We start from the raw sequence: 20,269 nt of genomic DNA, 5'->3' as shown, positions 1-20,269 counted from the left end.
CTCTTCCATCATTTTTAGTGGGTCCTTGAAGACTCCTCTTCACCCGGTGTAAGCCGCCAGTCATTCTTCCGCCTGGCGCTTCCTTCCTGACCGAATCCCAGACCTCTGTCCCGGGGGTAGAGGAAGTGAGCGGGGCAGAGCGGAGAGCAGCCGCCCGCGCCGCGGGCGGGCGGGCGTCAGCTGGGCGAGCGTTCCTTTTACTTTCATCCGGCGCGTGGCGCGGGCGGCTGTTCATGGGAGTCGGACCGTTCGCGGGGCTCTCCCAGGTAGAGGGGAGAGAGTGGGAGGAGGAGGAGGTGGTGGCTGTTCCGTGGAGGTGGGACCTTCAGAAGGTAGTGAGAGTGATCCCCGAGGGCTCGGCAGTCTGATGTGCCGCGCGCGATGGATGCCACTTCTCTGTCGGTTGATGATATAAGACGATTGTATACCGGAGGAGGAAGATAGGGCCTTTTGAAAGACCTCACCTGGCCAATAGTTGAAACACAAATGCTAGCGCACTTTCTCTGCCTTTTACGCAGGTCTGTACAGTCCGGGCGCTCGAAAATTTCAAATTGTCACAACCATCATCACCCGTGTGTACCTCGAGCTACAACCGGCAGTCGTCCACAACACCACCCGCTATAGGTTCATCACAATCAGGCTACCTGCTTTGCAAGTCGCTTATGATTCGTTTCACTGTCATACATAACAACAACATCACGACCCAGTCTCTTCATGCTACGTCAGTCCCAATTTCATCACGCTTCCTTCACAACGGTCCTTCACCACCCCTACTCATTTCAACATCACACCCCTCCAGTTTATACATATGAAGACAATGCACGCGGTGCAATCAGACTTATTACAAAACGCGACCACTTTACAACCGTGCCCTGCAGGCCTCGTGGTGCCCCTCTGAGGCACCTTCTCGCCTCACGGGCGCCAGGTTTGCCTCACGGGCGCCAAGTTCGCACCACAGCGCCCCTCTCTGACGCAGGGTTCGTCTCCCGGGCGCCAGGTTAGCGGCTGCATTTCCCAGTGACGTAATTTGCCGGGGGCGAGGGTGATGCCTGGGTGTGACCTGTAGCCACGCGACCGGCCCGCTGCGCCAACTGATTGCTTGAAGACTATAAAATCTGGGCAGCAGGCGTTAAACACACACAAGGAAATGCTCCGACCGACTACCGAGGATTAAGAATCGGTGGCACCAGAGTTACGCGAGCAGTCTGTTACATCCGAAATTAAGGTCAGAAATTGTATTAAAATCTGATATAGTATCAGCATCAAATTTTACATCAAACTAAACAGAATCACAAGGAAAACATGAAATTCAGTATGAAAAATGGATCACTTCTGATAAAGCTCAAGAACCTTCCCGGGAAGAAGATGACGATTGGCGATGACACTCTTAGATTGCGTAGAAATTATGTGGATAAGGACTGAAAGTTATTTCTAAACATTGCGTGTATAACAAGGCTATAAAGAAGAATAAAATCCTGAGCATAGATAAACAAAGGACGTTGGCCCTTATTTGATATGAACAACATGATCTCACCTTGCGCCATGATACAGCTTGTTTGTTATGCAACTTACTCGCATTTTCATTCAGCATATTTGCATCTAGCGACACCTTTGCACTCTGCAGCAATGCAGGGTAATCAAATATAACAGGGGAATCCTCTTGCTTGTCCTCTAGCCCCCGAACGTCGCCCGCAATAGTTATCCGTTACCCAACCCCAGACGGCGGCCTACCGCCCGGTTAGCATACACAGATCTCACCTGTCGGAAGGCGATTTCTTGGCAAACACCCGCCTCTTCTGCAAACACTGGCGGGCGTTGGATGCCGGTTAGAGGACCGCTCGTCAGCTCATCAGTGTGACACCTGCCGCATTCTAATCGGTGTTTGATTTTGTTGTGCTCTCAGTTCTAGCATACATTATCTACACAATCATAATATATTTCAGCGAACATATGAGTTGAGATAAAAGAAGTTGAAAGCGTCGGAAGTGTACCTAACAGTTGGACGAAACATGTCAGTTTCTTACCTGCAAAGGTGCCCCTTTTCCACTTGTTCACCTATTTCGCGAGGCCGCTGACATAATAGTCCATTCGTTTTAGCGACGTCAAATGGTTATGCCGACAATGTTGTTTAATTTCCTTGGCATTCAGGCTTTTCAGACAGAAGACGGCCGATAATTCAAGTCTTGTTTTCACCGCTACATTCACCGGAATGGGAAATAAGGCGAGTTTGGTCCGGCGCTGTGGGAGTCGGAGAAGCTTCGCGGAGCCGCAGTTTCCCCTCCGCGGATAGTGTCGACGTATGGACGTATTTGGCGTACAACGCCAACGGTGATCAACCTGTAGATATGCAACGAGATATGCGGGGTGATCATAAATGATCAAAGTAAATGTTTTACAAGCACACATACGCTTGGACAGTTTTTTTTTTTTTTGGTGGGCGATGACTGTATAGAAGAGGAGGATGAACTACAGAGTATGTACATGATGTAGATGCACAGCAGTGAACATTATCCGAAGTCCGCGAGCGCCGAGTGTAATGAATTTTGCATAGTTTGCAATGAATTGCGCCAAAGGTTTTGATATCTTGACAAGACAAGTCTTATTTACCAATTACCCGTACATTCTTTTCGGCAAGAAAGCGTTCCGCCAGAGGCATTGCATGCACGCGATCCATACCGTTCACAATGCACGGCAACTGATTGGTGGTTGCGACCCGTGCATTCCTGCACGATTGCAAAGTGTTGCTGCTGGGAATCATGCAACTCATGAGGCCCGTGACGGAGAGCTGGATAGAAGCCAGAGTCTGAATGCCCGTCGGAGTTTCTGTTAGCGATTATGCCTTAGTTATGACTGGTAGTTGGGCTTCTGATGTGCATAACCGAGTGAACGCTGTAGTTAGAAATAGCTAGTGACGTTTTAACTATTATTCATGTTTCGCACTGAAAAGTTGGAGTCGAACAGTGCCATGGAATGCACTATTTCATGACTTGCTACACTGATATTGCTTGCGTGTTATTGGCATCGGCGACTCAAATGGAAGATTTGAGTCGACAACACTGAACTGCACTGTCCCGAGGGTATATATAACAACGCAACCGTCGCAATGCACTAACAGTAAACGGGATGGTGGTTGAGGGAAATCAAATGCGACTGGAGTAGAGCCGACAGACATGTGAAGAAGAAAAAGGCCAAATAACCAGTCTCTGGAACATTGGTCGTTAACCCTATTAGTGGCAGGCTCCTGGCTACCCCTATTAGTGGCAGACTGGCAGGGGGGGGCTGTTTACGACCCCCCCTGATATCTCGAGATCTAACGGGCCGATTTTCAAAATTCAAACGGCATTCGAGTTCGCTCAACGTGATCTACATTTAAAAAAAAAAATTAAAAAATGTCAATAGGGGGGGGGGTAGAGGGGGGGGGGGTAAAAACGGGCAAATTGCAGATACATTTTAGACTGTTTATCACGGCCAGGTTTCTGAACCAATCTTAACGCAACTTTCGCCGATCGATAGAGAATGAACCAGGAATTCACATGGATCCTAAAAAATATGCATTTTCAAAAATCATAGGCGGATACAGATCATTGAGATTGGGGGTACACAAAAAGTATAGTAAATAAGGTTTTTGTTGGTCCTGTTTCTAAAAAGGGTGGTAATGGTCTTGTTATGTTACAATTTTCTTATGAGAGAACGACTACAATTGTATTGGTCATGCATAGACGGTGTCAGGGCACCTATGTTGGGAGGTAAAACATATTACATAACCCCCCTTTTTGGACGCCTGGATCCGCCTATTATAGCAAAAACGTGTCAAAAGAGGATGCACAATAACTTTGTATATGTTATAACATGATACCTTTCATTCACTGTTCGTAAAACTGGTGCATACAGTTATAATACATCAGCATCGTGATCTTCGCCCAAATGACTCGCTTCACGAATAGGACCCCCCAATTCCCAGTGCTCTGGAGCCGCCCCTGGTAAAGTTATGAACTTGAAATTTTCAGGGAATGTGCCCAATTTAGTTTTAGGAAAAGTCGGAAAATTTCAGCCTCGTAGCTTCAGCGGTTTCGGAGATATTCCCGAAAAACCTGAGGGGTGGATGAAAACACCCCCCTGCCACTAATAGGGTTAAGGAAAACAAAACCAGCTATTTTTACAAATTGTTGAATATTGCGTCACCCTGCTTCTCGATACTATGTGAGTTCATCAGCATCTGCGATGAATAGTTTGAGGCTCAACTAACAACTTAGCAAAAGTCGCTGTGAAAGCCGCGAGTACCTATACTTACAGCAGTGCTCAATATTCCTAATCTCGACTTCAAGATAACCCCGTTGCACACATCATACATGCATTAGAATCGTCACACCCCACCTCCTGTGACTGCCTCTTTAACCAACCTTCCCCCGCGTTCCCAATCAGCCCGCCTATTTAGTTAGGACACACCTTGCACTTGAGGGGCGGGCCGTCCGCCCCTGGCCGAGTGCCATGTCGGGCATTGTCAGACCTTTCTCCTCACTTCCTGCGCAGCTCGTGATGGTGTCATAATCACTCACACTTATCCACTCATTATTTCACTGCACGTGAGTCCACTGTCCACACAGAAAGGAGGTGCTTATGTAGATATACCTATGTGAATTGTAACAACAGACGTATATAATCCGCTGTTCCTTCACATTATTTATGTTTTGAAGATGGAAGAAAACCTTGTCTATATTTTGTGTTGTTTCTGCTCTAGACAAACGTTTCTTTGAGCAGGTTGTGAAACGGATAGGTAAACATCTTTCCCATGATTATTTTGCTACCAGAATTATATAACAACTTAGACACTTCTACATAAAGTAGACACAATCTTGCGAAATACATCATTGCACGTCCAAGAACGTTGTCTTTCTTTAGCTCTAAGCATGGGGACGAGTTTTGCGTCTTCCGTTTGCGCACAGAGTCTTTTAGCGCTATGATGGAGATAAGGCACATCGCACATTATTGCGGAGGGAATGAGCCTTTTTATATGGCTGCACATAGTGTTAAAAAAGATTAAAAAGATTGCAGCGTCGATGAGCTTATCAACTTTTTGCAATGCAGGTACGGGATAATTTGAACTCGGACGCACAGGTCACATCATTGGCTCGCTTCAGGTATTTAGAACGCACCGATACAAATATTATAGTCATTCAAACGCATTTACAAGATCAACCTAAACCTGACTGCCGCTCACATACAAAACGAAATCAAATAAAAAAAAGGAAGGATATCGATGGCTTATGATCGCATGAAGAAACAGGATTGCAAAAACAGCAACATATAGTAAAGCCACACAAGCGCTGGACAATCTGTCGATATTATTGCTAATCTCTATTGAACGGTTTGGCATATCAACATCTAACTCTGCCATGTGTCCTTGGGAAATACGCTGCACGCTTTATACCTTTGCCAAACACCGATGAATATGTGCATAAATACGAGGCCCCAAGTCGCTTGACCCAGCGCTCGTGGCCTGTCATCAGATGCTGTCGTCCGTTGCCCCGTTTTCATGCAGCACCCGTTCACCATATCGCGGTAATAAAATTCCGGGCCAGATGACTCGCAATGTTTTGCTGCAGTCGGAGGTTGCCTCAGAGTATGGTGCAGTTTGAGCAAGTGGGTATATTGAGCATATTGCGCAAATGACGTCATCTAAATGCCCATCGGCACTGAATGAATATGAGTTATGACCGAGGTCATGATTCTGTGTTACCTACCTCTATTCTCTATTTTGGGTTTGGGGTTCGATGAGAGAGGAAAAGGTGAGGAATCATTGCGGAACAGTGCTCTAAACGAGGACTATGATCCTCGCTTGAAGGACTAAAGGTATTAGCTCGCTCGTTCGCTAAGACCCAAAAGACACAACATTTTATGAAAAAGCAACATGCCTCAATGAATCAGCGTTTGCAACGTTCTTGTAACAGACAGTGCAGGAGATATTTAAAATCTGTTGCATAGTGATGAGTTGACTGCTCGAACCGACATTTACAGGGATTACAAGGAGTAGCCAGCTACTTAGCGAGTATTACAATCCAAAACATGCTGGATAATGAACAGTAGGAAGCATGCCAATTGCCTCACAATTCGCAATACATGTTACCTGTTAACCCGGCGGCCGCTGGGCCTCTGCGCCACCCGCCGGCCGCTGGGGGGGGGGGGGCATAAAGTTGCCCCCCTTTACTTCTGCGACGATATCGTCGCAACGCGAAGAGATAGAAAAGCGAAACTTTGCACACATCTTCCTGAATACCTAGCCGAGGTTGTGTCCAAATTTGGTGTCGATCCCATTTGAAATGACGTCACAGTGACGTCATAAGTGAAATTATAGATTTGCGACTCTCAGTTTCCTCACGATACATCACATATATGGGACCGAATATGAAGGGCCGATTATTGGTCAGAAACTAGATGGAAGTGTAGTAAGATGTTTTAGGATGACAGCAGGTGCTGTCTAGTTCATTTACAGTCGAGTTTCATGCTCAGCGTCATCAGAAACGGTCCATATCGGAAAGCGACAAAACTTTATGACGTCACTGTGACGTCATCTTAGGTGCTACAACCACCGAACTTTCCTCAAACATTGCCTAGGTATTCATTTGAAGCTATGCCAAGTTTCACGTTCGTAGCTCATCAGGTTTCGGAGATATTTCACAAAACGTAAAGGGGGGCAACTTTATGCCCCCCCCCAGCGCGGCGGCTCGTGGGTTAACCCGCGCCCGGCTGGGGGTCCTGGATTTCCACGCCCTGCTGGGGGGGGGGGGGTGTTTGAACACCCCCCCTTCTAACTCGGCTCCTGGGCCACGTAGCGATACGCGGAAGGCGGCGTTCGAAAGAGCGTCAAAAATAATGAGGAAATCACTTCGGTCAATTTTTTGGTCAGGTCAAAGGTCAGGTCACCAGAGGTCATTGAAGGCAAAATTTCGCCGATTTCCAGGTCGAATGTCGACAATTTCCAAGAACCCAACGCATAACTCGGGAACCAATAGAGCTACAGCGCCGCGGAAAAGCGCATTCGATAGCCCTATTAACGCCCTTTCTGAGTAATTCTCTCAGATTTGATCTAACGTCAACGGTTTTGCCTGCAGGGGGCAAAAACTGCAAAAATAGCCGATTTTTTCGGAAACAGTTTTTCTGCAATAACTTTTGACCCAAGCCTTGTACGAGCTTACTTTTACCGGCATCGTGTTCCTCTCGTCAAGACGCATCGAATGAACTATAACTTGACCTTGGAAGGTCAACTTGAAAATTTGACCTCAGGTCAAGGTCATGACCTGACCGGAAAGGGTCATGTTGCATATCAGTCGATCCGTATCGTCGAGCTGAACACATCTATGGTGTTTTCATCGCTCTAGCATGCCTCTATCAAAAGTTATTTGCGAAAAACTGTTAGATACCATTCGTGACCTAAGATGACCTCAGGGCATAAACAGGGGTCACGGACACCATTTTCATGTTCAGTGTGTCTAAACCACTTGTAATTCAGTGTTTGGGAGTGTTTATAATGTCTTTCGTTCAAAGGAGGCGCATTTCAATTTTCTCCCATTGACTTATAATGGGGAGGTCGCAAAATTGACCTGACCTTAGGTCACCGATATCAAAATTCTGAGATATAAATTTTGTACATGCTATTGCTCTTAGCAATCGCTGAAAGTTTCAAAGCGATCGGTCACTCGGTGTAGCTATGACAGACATTGAAACTTTTTATGAGGTGAGGTCACTTCAAGTGACCTGGTGACCTGACCTTGAATGACCTTGGTCTGAAATTTTCACAACATATGTAGAATTGATGTATGATAAGGTGTACCAAAAACGGCGGCGCTCCGCGCCGCCGTTTTTGAGATATTCGCGAAAAACCACAAGGGGGGGTGTTCAAACACCCCCCCCCCAGCAGGGCGCGGGTTAAAGCTGAATTAGGAACCAAACGTAAACAAGATGTCCTTAGGCTTAAATCCGATTACTGCGACGCCGAGCCACGGCGGGAACAACTGGATAATTCCCTCGTACTGAGTTGTCACAGTCTATGAAGCCATCATGGTCCGTCCATCTCTTACGTCACTCTTATTAGGCAACTCCCTCGTCCCTACAGTCGCCCATGCCTACATCAGCTGACCATCCTACCCACAACTCCCTGACAAATGGGCCGGGCTCCAGCGGTTGCTCCTCGGTCCAGTTTTGTCCCCGGGCCCGCCGGAGCGTTCCCTCACCTGCCCCGGGGCAATTGGAGCAGCTCACTTTCCCAAACACACAAGGACGTCCACGGCCACAGCCGCTGGCAGACCATGAAACTGGGCGCAGGCCGGGCGCGAGCGGCCGCGGGGAAGCAGAAGCGCCCCGGGCGATTCTGCTTGCCGCTCGCCGCGCGCGCGGCGACTGATAGCCATTGTTGGGAAGGACGATCCGACGGGCGCCTGGGTTTTCTGAAATGACACAAGAGATGCTTTCCGAACATTCCAGGGGGTCTGTTACTGTAGAGATGTGCGGCGCTGGGCAGAGGGGTGAGCAGGGGAGAGAGTGACGGGTCGGTCGTGGTGTCGCGATGATTGAGCCTCAATGACTCAGCAGTTGGTAGACTGACCGACTAGACAGCGGCGAGACGGGAAAAACTGCCGGTTGTCTCGTCTGGATTTCACACAGACTCTGCATTGGTAATCACCGCTTGAAACGTCTAGCATTGAGTTTCAAATGAATACATTTGCACATGTTTGCGATTGGAGTTATTCGGGCTCATGTGTTTTCTATTGGGGTAGGCCGCGATCTGGCCGGCCGACCCGCTCTGGTATGCGCGCTGGGCCTTTCCCGGTATGTGCCCGCTGCACAGCGATCTGCAATCCGTTGAGTAACTGTGAAAGTGCGACCCTAGTGTGAGCGTCATCGGTGATGGACTGCCCGCGAGCTCCGCAGTGGGGCGGGCGGCCCGCTGACGCCGCCACGAGACATTACTGGTGCTCCCTCAGAGTTGGATCCTGTGCCAGGAGCGTTACCACACGGCTAAGCCAAAGGGCTGACACGGGAGTGTTACTACAGGGCGGACCAGGGGCTGACACTGGGCCCCTGCTCCCCACCGGTACTTACAGATGCGGATTGCGGGCCGGCCGCTGTTGAGAGCTACCCCCCCGGCAAAGGTTGCGTGTTTACCACCCTGGCCATGTGCAGAAGTTCTGCTACAAAACCAGTGACCCGTGGAGAATGGGGACGGCAGCGGGCAGCGAACACAGATGTTGCCAAAGTCATGCACATGGAGTGCCTTCTGCTGTTTCGTCTTTGGTAAAGGATTTTCCATTTTCATAATCATCTTTCTTATTACAACTGAATGCAACTGTCGGCGATTGATATTATATTGTACGACACGGACACGTTGATGCTTTAATGATCAAAGCTCAAAATTACCCATTGTGCAATAACTACGTTTGCATATGCACATGAAAGCCACGCAAACATGCGCGATAAATAGATGCATAAATGTGTTCATTTCCATCATTAGCTTGGTATGGACAGCGCCAGATTGCCAAACGAGCCAACGCGTTTCGTTGATGAGTGTAAGCTGCTCCGGCGACCGCTATCGATGTTTCAAATCAGGGCTGGTCTGCGGTTGATGTAGCGAGTAGTGGCTGGCAGACCAGGACAGTGAACAGATGATGGGAAAAACTTTTACTCGACCGCTTTTTTTTCTTTTGAATGAAGGATAAATAACGCTGCTTATTGTCTAAATAAACAAGATTTGGTACATGCACAAGATATTTTCTTGAAAGTAGCAAACATAAGTTACTTATGCCAGCACAGAATACAAAACGCACACACTGCATTCAACAGCAACTTGTTTTAATACACCTCCTGCCAACTGCAAATTCATCCTCCCAACGACGAAACGGGCGCACCAAAGGAGCGATCACCACCTGTCGAAATGGACCACTCTTCGCCGTCCGTAATTTAGGTGAGAAATGACCGCATTTCATGCCAATGTCGCAGACCATCGACTGTCAATGTGACACGCATTAGTGATGTTCTGCAACGACCGGCGCTCCCACGAGAGACACTTGACGGCATGAGAGGATGACTGGCTTAGATTTGACTGGTCCAACAGACTCAGGTCCGATATGGTTACAAAACCGATTGTGATTAACCCGGGAACTCTCAGAAACGAAGCCTCCGCTTTTTTCATCTGTTTTCGGGTTTATCTCCGTCTCTATCTCCGTCTCTGTAATATCCATCTCTCTCCCTCTCTCTCTCTCTCTCTTTCTCTCCCTCTCTCCCTCCATTTAACTTTCCCCCTTCTTTTTTTAACTCGTTCCCTTATTTTTCTACTCTACTCACTCTTCAATTCTTCATTCACATCATTTCATTTCCCTCATATTTCCCATCATCTGCATTTTCTCTGCCTCTATCCTGTTACTAAGCGACCTCAGCATAGTTATCTGAACGGTAGCTCAGCGTCTGTTAAATTTTCACAGACGGGAAGCCCGCGATCGTCTCCAGCCCAGTGAGAGGTCGCCATACGAACGGCTTGACCTCTGTGACCTTAGTAACCCAGAGGTCAATTGTTGGGAAATAACGGCCAATCCCGGGCGCCGCGATCCGGGAAGAGGCACGCTCTGTGGATTTTCAAAGAGGTCCTGCCTTGGGATCCAGTAGCTTTACAGTAATGCCTTTCATTTTTATGACCAATTTTGTAGCGATCGCAGACGGATTTACAGACCTTGCGCATTCGGAAACACCCCCGAAGGCAACGTTTGTCTATTGCATAACTAAGCTTGATAAAGGCGGTTCGGCTTTCCCTAACATGACTTACTCCGGCGATATATTTTTTTTTTCATGGCATGATCATGATCAATGCTTCCTACGCATGTCATATCACATCAAGACACACCATATACCTACAGCTGAGCAGCTTGCAAGCATGTGTCTGCACATAGAATGGAGTTGTCAGTGTCATATAAATATCTATTGACAATCGTCCCTTCTGTTCTGCGTTAGCTTCATGATCTTGAGACATTGCAGATCATAGCTGAACCTGAACAACTCTTTTTACGCTTATTTGCCAACAATGGCTATGATACTCAAGTGTGTGCACCTGCACACTGTGCATATATGCTATTCAGCAACTTGTCCATTATTCTCGAAACAATGGGGATGTGCAAGCAGATATCAAACAGATCACAGACAGATCTATTTCATGGCCAGTGGAATCGCAATGACCTTCGACCTTGCATTGTAGTTTGTTTCGTTCCAAAGTGTGTGACACGTTTTCGCGCACATAGTGCGCAGTGAACAGCTTCTATCTTTGCAAAGAAACCCTCTGACACAAAACACACAGGTATACACAAAGTCTCCCGAAATGGCAGACATTGTGATAACGATAAAACAACGGACCCGCCAACCCTTGCGGTGCACGACATAATCGTTCTGAGTCTGGGAAATTCAAGTAGTAAGCATATGATTTACTGGTAGAAGATATTGACGCTACCACTGTCTTTCTTATTCCTATGTTATGCCTATCATTAGTCAGCTGTGTCACCAGCGTGCTAAATATCATGACACATTGCCCTAATTTCGCGTGTTATACTGCCTAAATCTGACCGTGAACAGTCTCGGCAACCCAGGGCAGTTCGATGCGCTTCGGTAGCACTTTGCGGCGGAGGACTGTTGCGCAATGTTCAGCGATTATTATCGTTAGCAGCTGGCGGTCGCGGTCGCGATTCTCATTGGCCGCTGGACCCTGCACACATTTTCACACGCTGAAGGCCATTGCCAGGCTCCGCTGCTAATTGTTGAACGGATTAGACTCATGAGAGCGTTCAGTGATTTTTTCTGCTGTGGTTTAATTGGACCTCACTAAAAGTAAGCGGTCAAGCATTTATGCAGTTCTGGAGAAATATTTTTATTTTATAACAATGATACCAATAATGACGGTTTATTTCGTACCGAAATCGATGCATATACATTATACACAATACACATCACCGCAACACTTCAACATACCTACACAAAAACACAGGAAGCGAATGTAAAATGCGTGTTTCCCTATATCCGGTACACAAACCGATCTGGAGCTTCAGCATTCTCCCTTCCACGCACAATTTCTTCGATCCAGGCAACAAAGACATTATGAAGCTCAAAAGACGAGATAGCGGACAAATCCAAGTCATTGAGTTCATACTGCTGACGCAGTCGCCAGTGCTGCTGCGCAGACTGCGCTGCCAGACCCACCTGGCCAGCTGGACTATCCAACACGGCATAGTGTTATTTGCCATGATGTTTAGGCTTTACAGACTGTTTATTTCAGAGCACAATGTTGATTGAGCAGATAAATAGGCAACCTTACTGTTATACTGCTGAGCAGGTTTCCCAAAAATCGAGAATCAAAGATCCAGTAAATACCACAAACTTCAAAAAATGTTTATCCGTCAAAACCCGAGGAAGGGGGGGGGGGGTACCGAGGAACTGACTTAATGTATATCGAAACGCAATATGCGATTCGTGAAATATCTAGAACAGATAAAGTAGCAAAATTTCAAAGGCAAAATGTCAAAAAGCATTATATTGAATTTGAAATATATTAAAATAGCAGTTTATGGAAATCGCAGACTATTGAATCGAATTATATCCGATTGAAAATATCAAAACAAAAATTACAGCAAAAGAAATAAAATGGAGTTTGCAAGATGTCGAATGCAAAATATAGAATAGACAAAACGCGAAAAAAGACAAAATGTCGACCGATGAAATACTGACAGGTAAAAAATTGAAACAAAAATTTGGAGAGGCAGTGTTCGCCACGGGCCGAACAATCACAGTCAGCCCGGCCCAGGCTCATGGGTTCACAGCCAGGCCCAGCCCGAGCCCATTCATGGTTAAAAAAAAAAAAAAAAACAGAGCCCAGCCCAGCCCAGCCCAGTCCGTCAAAAACGAATGGATTAAAAGTTATGGAAAGAATGAAACAATTTTATGGGAGCAGCATGCCCAATGCTTATTATGCGTGCATGCTTTATTTACTGGTTTTTTAGCGTTGCACACTGCACAGTAATAAGCTATGTAGTTATGGTTTTTTGGCTCAGTCGCGAACCCCTCAGTCAATTTTAAAGTCCTCATGGCCCAGCCCGTCCACAGCCCATCAATCATTCATATTCGAGGGCCCAGCCCAGCCCGTAGCCCAGCCCAGCCCGTGGCCCAGCCCAGTCCATAGCCCATTGGGCTGGCCCGGCCCATGGTGAACACTGCTGAGAAGCAAAACATTGAAAAACAAAAGATCAAATGACACACCGAAAGATACGAGCGAATGACACTTTGAAATCTAAGATTTGGTCCGGCAAGTTGAAGGACAAAATAAGGAAAACGCAATCATTCATTCATTTTAGGCTAATTTTGGATTGTTAAAAGATAGTGAGCATACGATTATTCTTCTACGATATTGAATTCATTTCTTTTTTTAATCGAAAATAATTTCTAATGATTTAATAAATACGACATAAACGCATTACGCAACAAACAATTGCTACCAAAACTGGAAGCTATTTAGAATCAACTATGCACGTAGTTAACTTGACCACTGCTTCACCAAATGTGACCAAATGTGCCACTGCCGTCGTGAGAACGGCTACTAATGATGTGTCAGCCCAACAACAGTCAGCCGGACTCCATTGGCTATCTTCGCCTAAAAAACATTCTTACATTTAGCTCCTAGAGCCAACGGCAATGTCTCACTCACTATCCTCCATCCAAACCGTTTACACGCTCCTTTGTCCATTTATGATCCTTGGTCACATCTGCCAACAGAGTGGCACCCGGCCTATCCTTTACATGCTGTTGCTCCTTCGCCACATCTTCGTCGTTTTCCCGTCATCGTGTAACCTACTCCTGATCTCTACTTTGTACTCAGCAATCTCATCATCCCCGTTGTAATATCATCTCAACGACGGGATGTGACCCCAAGTCACTGTGCTGGTGATAAGTGTGCATTGAAAGCATAAAAAATCGTTTATACCATACATAACTAAACGAGGGCCAAGAAAAAAGTCAATTTTTCAACTTTTTATTTTTGACATAAAAATGCACTTTTCTAGACGAGCTTTGCCCCAGAAATCTAGTGATGCCATTTGTTTTCACATGCGATGTTCAGAAGTGCCTCTAATTCACGAAAATGCTTATGACGTCACCATGCCCTATGCATGTTGGAGCTATTTTTTTTTACAATTTGGGGTCAAAAAAACAGGATAGAAAGTTGAAATTTGGGACATCTAATGTTCTAATAGAGCTCTATAACATATATTCCGGTTTTTTGGACATTCTCAAAATTTTGGATTTTATTAGCTGTTTTAAAAACTATAGTTTTTTTAATTTTTAGGGGTGAAAAACGCATTTTATGGAAAATCCGAGATAGCCATTTTAAAGAACTCGTTGAGCTGCGTCTATTCATGTTCTTAATTTGCAGTTTGCCTTAAACCTATATTTTTGGCGATTTTTTAAACATTTACCACTTTTTGACTAAAAACGCCATGTAGTGACATCACTAAAATCGATATATCTAAAAAAGTTTTGAAAAAAAAATCTTAAAAATTACACAGAAGACGTAAAAATTGATAGGGTCGAAGGTATGCCAAGTTTCCAGTTGATAGCGTAAGCGGTTCATGAGTTATTCAAGAAAAACGGAGGGGGGGGGGGTCGGATCCGACCCCCACCCCCCAGGCGGTCGCGGGTTAGTCTGGGTTGCCTGCTATGGGGGACGAAGGGATGCATATCTCTCTAACATTACGCCTGCAAACGCTACGTGGGCAGTGGGCGGCTATCGCTTCCTCGTTTGCTCTATCCCGTCCCTTACCCTATATCCTATAACCCTAATACCCTCCTTGTGGCATCTCTCAGTCGTCTATTTATCCCTTGCCCCCTCACGGACATCCCTATCCCTGTGAGGACGCTGTCCCTGTCCTATGATCCTCAGGACGTCCACCTTACGCGCACCGCTGTCTATATCTGGGTCATACCGGCGTCGAACGAAAGTGACGCCCCATGCGCCCGGCGTCGGGTATAAAACCACGCGCCGCCGGTGGAACGTCAGTCTTTCGCTCCACAAGCAGTCGGACGTAGCCAAGTAAGTAGACGGGTCAGGTGGATGGCGAGCTGTCCGCCCTGACCTGACCTGAGGTCATCTGTGCGCGGTGAAGTGACCAGTGGGACTCGTGGTGATCGGACGGCAGCGAGCAGTGCAGCTTGGGTTTTTGGAGATGATAGTGGTGATTTTGAAGCGGTGATTTATCGGCTGAGTTAGCGGTGATTTGCGGTTTTCGCTCTTTGACTTCGCTTTGAGCCATTGTTTATGTTCTTAACTTTAAGAGCCATCGTTTGTGTTCTTAACTTTAAGAAAGCTGTTGAGTGCTCATTTTGTCCAATTATAAACAAATTTTTTCATAAAAATTATCTTTCTACTTTCTTAAAGTACTAAATCAGAAGAATGTCTTTGCATCGATCACCATATCCGCGGGGCTAAACGCTGAATTTTTGCCATCTTCTGTAATGTTTGTCATGTAGGTATAGGCATTTTAGTTGTAGTGGCATCTTACAGTCTCATTGAGACTACAAGACGGCACTGCAAGATTCTCTCTCGTCTCATGCAAAAGCTCTTTTTGGCTTTACTACGCTAAATATTTCTTTTTCTCCATCTCTCTCCCTCAGTTGCTTCCTCTTTCGCCTTCTTTTAATTCTTCCTCTTCCTTTCTTGGGCGTCGATCTATCTTTCCTCAACTGTTCATCATCTTGCGCCAAACGAGTATTACTTCAGCCCCATGAAGACTCGAATAGACGGTAGTCTCTCCATGGGCCCCAGTGCACAGCCCTGTGGTACCCCTCTCCGCTCGCTCGCAACAGAGTTTTTCCATGGGCCCCAATGCACACCCCTGTGACACCCCTCTCCGCCTGTCCCCAGGATGAACGCGCTGGCGCTGTTGCTTCTGGCCGGAGTGGCCTCGGCCCTGCCCAAGCCCGATGCTGATCCCCAGTACGGTGCTCCTCCCATCGCGCCCTCGTACGACGCGCCAGCCCCCGCCCCAGCCACCGGCTACGGCACGCCCGCCTGCGAGCCCGAGACCCACTACATCACCGGTGAGTACCGACCCGGGAGAGCCTGAACGAGAGTAACTGACGGGCACCGAGCAGAACCAGCCAGGCAGAGAGCGGAACTCAGCGGGGGTGATGAGGGCTTCCCCACCCAGCTGTTGGGAAGACGTCTTTCAAATTTTATGAGTTTTCAATTACGGTTACGAGATTAGTGTTCAGCGCGTCAGATAAAAGATCTATCATCTCACCGTTACAATTTATCTGTTAATCATCGCTCCGTAGCTATTTGAACTATAAGATCTCCATAAGTATCTCTCCTGCATCTCTATCAATATTCCAGGATCCACCACGTAGGTATTCTTCACATATCCTCTGTCCCTTCCTCATCTCCTTACACCGCCCTCTTATCTCCAACTTTCCACATTACTTCTCTTTCTCCCCACGTTCTCACAACTTACCCTATACGTCTCTCCGCAGTGACCTCGACCAAGATCGGCTACGAGACCCAGTACAACACGTACACGGCTCTGCAGCCGACCACGCTGTACCAGCAGGTCACCGAGACCCTGTACTACCCGAGCACCCAGTACCAGACCCAGTACGTCACCAGCTACGTGGCTCCCGAGGTCAAGGTGAGTGGAACACTGGGGTCATCAGCGGAGATGGGAGGGAGCGGATGCTTCTTCTTAATGTCTGGGGTATGGTTCCGGGCTTGTCCTGGTTTGGAAAGTTACACATGTGATAAAATGGCATTCCTTTTTAAGGTGATCAAGTGCAAAGCCTAGAGAAGCCTATAAAAGATTAGGCTAGTGATATTCTCTGAGACTTGGACAATAATCACGATACAAATTCCGATTAAAGTAAACGAGTCAATGTCGGACAATTCCCTTCAATCATAAGAATACGAATCTCCTAACAACGGTCAACGTAATTACGCTCAGGTAGTCCACCTCCTCGTCCCTCTTCAAGGACCACGATGGTCAGTTCGAGCGACCTTTAAGTGTCATATACCATCTTCTCTTCTCCCAGGTGAGCACCAAGGTGCTGTACGACACCCAGTACGTCACCGAGCACCAGTACTTCACCGAGACCTCGTACGTCACCAAGACGGAGAAGGCCTACTACACGGAGACGGAGGTGGTGAGCAAGTACTACACGGAGACGGCCCAGGTGCCGTACTACGTCACCAAGACGGCCTACGAGACCCAGGCCTACCCCGAGTACCAGTACGTCACCGAGACCAAGGTACGTGGTACGGAGAGCGTGATCCGGAGTACGGTACGAAGCACGTTTGGGAGAGGTAGGCAGATTAGTGGGAACGGTGTTATGTAGGAATGAAAGAGGGAAGGACATAAAGACCAAGGGGGCTTGGAAATGGGATGGATATTAGCAACAAGGAAGTTCAGTGTTTCATGCGTAGCGTTCGAGCATACATTCTGCATGGATGATATTTCTAAAGCAGTTCTCAATCATGTTTATCGACATTGGAGGGATCACGAGACATTATGCGTAGGCACATGTCTGTCCAAAAGATTAGGAGTCTAGTAGTTACAGGCAGATCTAATTCGCATAGTAGTGACTTGAATGTCCTTGAAGTGGATACACATAAGAATTTCACCCAAATCGTCTTCGCTTCCACTCTTCCAGTGACCCCAGGGTGTCCCCTCTCTGCACCTCTGACCGCTGACTTGTTGTCCTCCCGCAGGTCGACTACCAGTACGTGACTGAGACCCAGAACGTGCCCCACTACGTGACCCAGACGGTGACCTCTGCCTACCCCGAGTACAAGTACGTCACGCAGACCGAGACGCAGAACCAGTACGTCACCGTCACCAAGGTACGTCACGCGGAAACGCGCGAGCACTCATCGCTCGACGCTAGTCGTGATCTTCTTTACTTTCAACGCTGTCACTTGCTTGGCTTGTCACTCTCATAGTGAAGAAGTTTCAATATCGAGACACAACTTACGGCGATATAAAAAGGGAGCGAATAACTTCAGTTTATAAGACATCCCTATCAAAGTTCTAAGATGTCGTTTTCACTGAATCATAGTTCCGATACAACATCATTTTGCGTGCATGAAAGTGGTTCTTCCTCCTCTTCTTAAAGAGATGGAAGCCAAAGGTCGAATGCAGTGACTATGCTCGACATCTGTTCTGATTTCGGTGTTCTCCGTTTGCAGACCCAGAACCAGAACCAGTACGTCACCGTTTGCCCCAAGCCGACCTACCCCAGCTACGGCAAATAGACTCCACGGTAAGTGCCACCAATGACGTCATAAATACCTCACGCATGAGCCGCGCATGTCAAGGCCAGCTCAGTTAGCCCAGGCTCCGTGACCAAGCGAGGACACGCAGACAATTTTGTTAGGAAATGTTGCATTGACACGCTCTAGTACGCAAAATCCATTAGCGCTCAAACTACCCAGCTGAAATATAGTGTCCCTGGGGAGACGAGGCACATTGACAGTTACAATGTCGCAATCGTATTATCCACTTATCCAGCGCTCGGACTAGCCCCCGTTCCGCCCCGTGAGTTTCCTGAACCATTTGTCTGGCCACGCGGCCTCAAGCAAGGACAAAAGCTGACCACTCCGGCGCGGAGTTGTCAATTGTGGCGCGGCGCGGCGTCGGTTTCGTCGCTGCGCCAGTTTCGTCACCCCTCCGGTGCGTTCCGCGCCCCTTCACGCCCGTTCGTGAGTTTCGTAATGGCCGGGCGGCGTTCCCATGGCGGTCTCAGATGGCCCTCCGCCGGTGACGTCACCGGTGCCCGCTGATGACGTCATCGGAGCCATGGGAGCGCCGGTGCGGCGTTCACTTTCACTGTTGAACACTTTCACTGGCGGTATAATGGGATCACCCGCGGCCGGCTGTGGCCTCAGGAGGTGTGCGTGAGGGCGGGTGGGGACTGAGGGATCGAATTGTTCCTCATTGCGACGAGACAACGGCGACTAGCCTTGCTCAATCGAATACCTACCTACTAAATGGTCTCGGTCGTTATCCCATATAAGAATTCCTGGTTGTCTCAGAAAAGCCATCATTCTGTCTCCTTTATGAGCACGATCGTACCAAGCTGTTGCTATAAATGAAATCACTTGCCGGCATTCAAGCATCGACCGCAGTCATGCTAGAAAGGAACATCATTGCAATGCTTTAAGCGGCAGTACTTTGGTGCGAGACTGATGAAAGCGCCAATGGCACAGCATAGTGTAACGGATGCGTGCATTCACAACATCGGTACAGCGCACAGTCTGCCGCCATTGCTTCGTTCCACCGAGCCGCATGTCACGGTGAAATTCCTGAAATCTGCGCCGGGCTGCTACTCTCGTGGGAAGAAATGGAGTCTCTTTCCAACACACTACAATCAATGCCTCAGCTGGCGCGGTTAATGGTATCGTTTTCACGTAACGCTCGGCTCCGCCAGATGGGAATAATTTCTATTCGAATCCTGTAACGCTTCCCAGCAGAAAGGTATCTCCAGTGTAACTGATTTAAAAAGTCATAGTGACCAGCGTTTCACATGCCGACCTCGGCCTTAGCGACGGTAAATAACAGTTGACCGTCAATGTACCGTTAATTTACCGCGAAACTGCAAATTAGGTCGTTCATTACGGTTAAAAAAGTACTTTTGCCTAGAAGTAAATCAAGCAGCGAACTGTGAATGATGAACTCTGCTAATGTCTCGGTGCTCTAGGTAATTTTTCAACAAGCGTTCGCTATTGCCGTGATTGTTGATGCAGCCATGATTCGCTCGCAATCAATGCGTGTGTGTCACTTTGAATGCATAACGTGCCACTCACCCCCACTTTCTGTCTGTTTTCAGAGCTCCACACCACGCGGCTTTCAGTTCCCTTGTTACGCCACGCCCGCGGGTCTGTGACCTGACCTGACCTATCCGAGGTCAGCGTCCGGCCACCAATCAGCTGCTCTTTATCTGTTATACAATTATTTATCGGTGTGTACATATGTACGTAGCTTAGTTTGGAGTCACGGGTCCGGCTGGTCCGCCCCGCTCGCCACTCTGGTCAACATTGCAGTGTCATCGTGTGGGAATTCGCGCCCTTGCCTAGTGTTGATGATGATTATGATGATGGTGATGACGTTGATGTGCGCTCATCTTGTTGTGATGTGACTTGGTGATGTTCACGATGTGATCCGACCATTGCGGTACGGCATTTTGTAATAAAACACATGCAAACAAG

General features: G+C 47.5%; 1 protein-coding gene across 1 annotated transcript; it reads left to right on the top strand.

Moving 5' to 3' along the window:
• Positions 1 to 233: 233 nt before the first annotated feature.
• Positions 234 to 20,269, top strand: LOC122374171. The gene is made up of 8 exons (XM_043352770.1): positions 234 to 316; positions 14,957 to 15,106; positions 15,938 to 16,113; positions 16,546 to 16,700; positions 17,098 to 17,313; positions 17,774 to 17,905; positions 18,251 to 18,324; positions 19,891 to 20,269. The coding sequence occupies exons 1-7, from the start codon at positions 234 to 236 to the stop codon at positions 18,314 to 18,316; spliced, it is 978 nt and encodes a 325-aa protein (XP_043208705.1). The 3' UTR covers positions 18,317 to 18,324; positions 19,891 to 20,269.

Source organism: Amphibalanus amphitrite, unplaced genomic scaffold, assembly GCF_019059575.1.
Source record: "Amphibalanus amphitrite isolate SeventyFive unplaced genomic scaffold, NRLGWU_Aamphi_draft 001615F_arrow, whole genome shotgun sequence".
In the NCBI taxonomy this organism is placed as follows: Eukaryota; Metazoa; Arthropoda; class Thecostraca; order Balanomorpha; family Balanidae; genus Amphibalanus; species Amphibalanus amphitrite.
The sequence above is the reverse complement of the archived record's forward strand: the minus strand, read 5'-3'. Positions and strand labels throughout refer to the sequence as shown.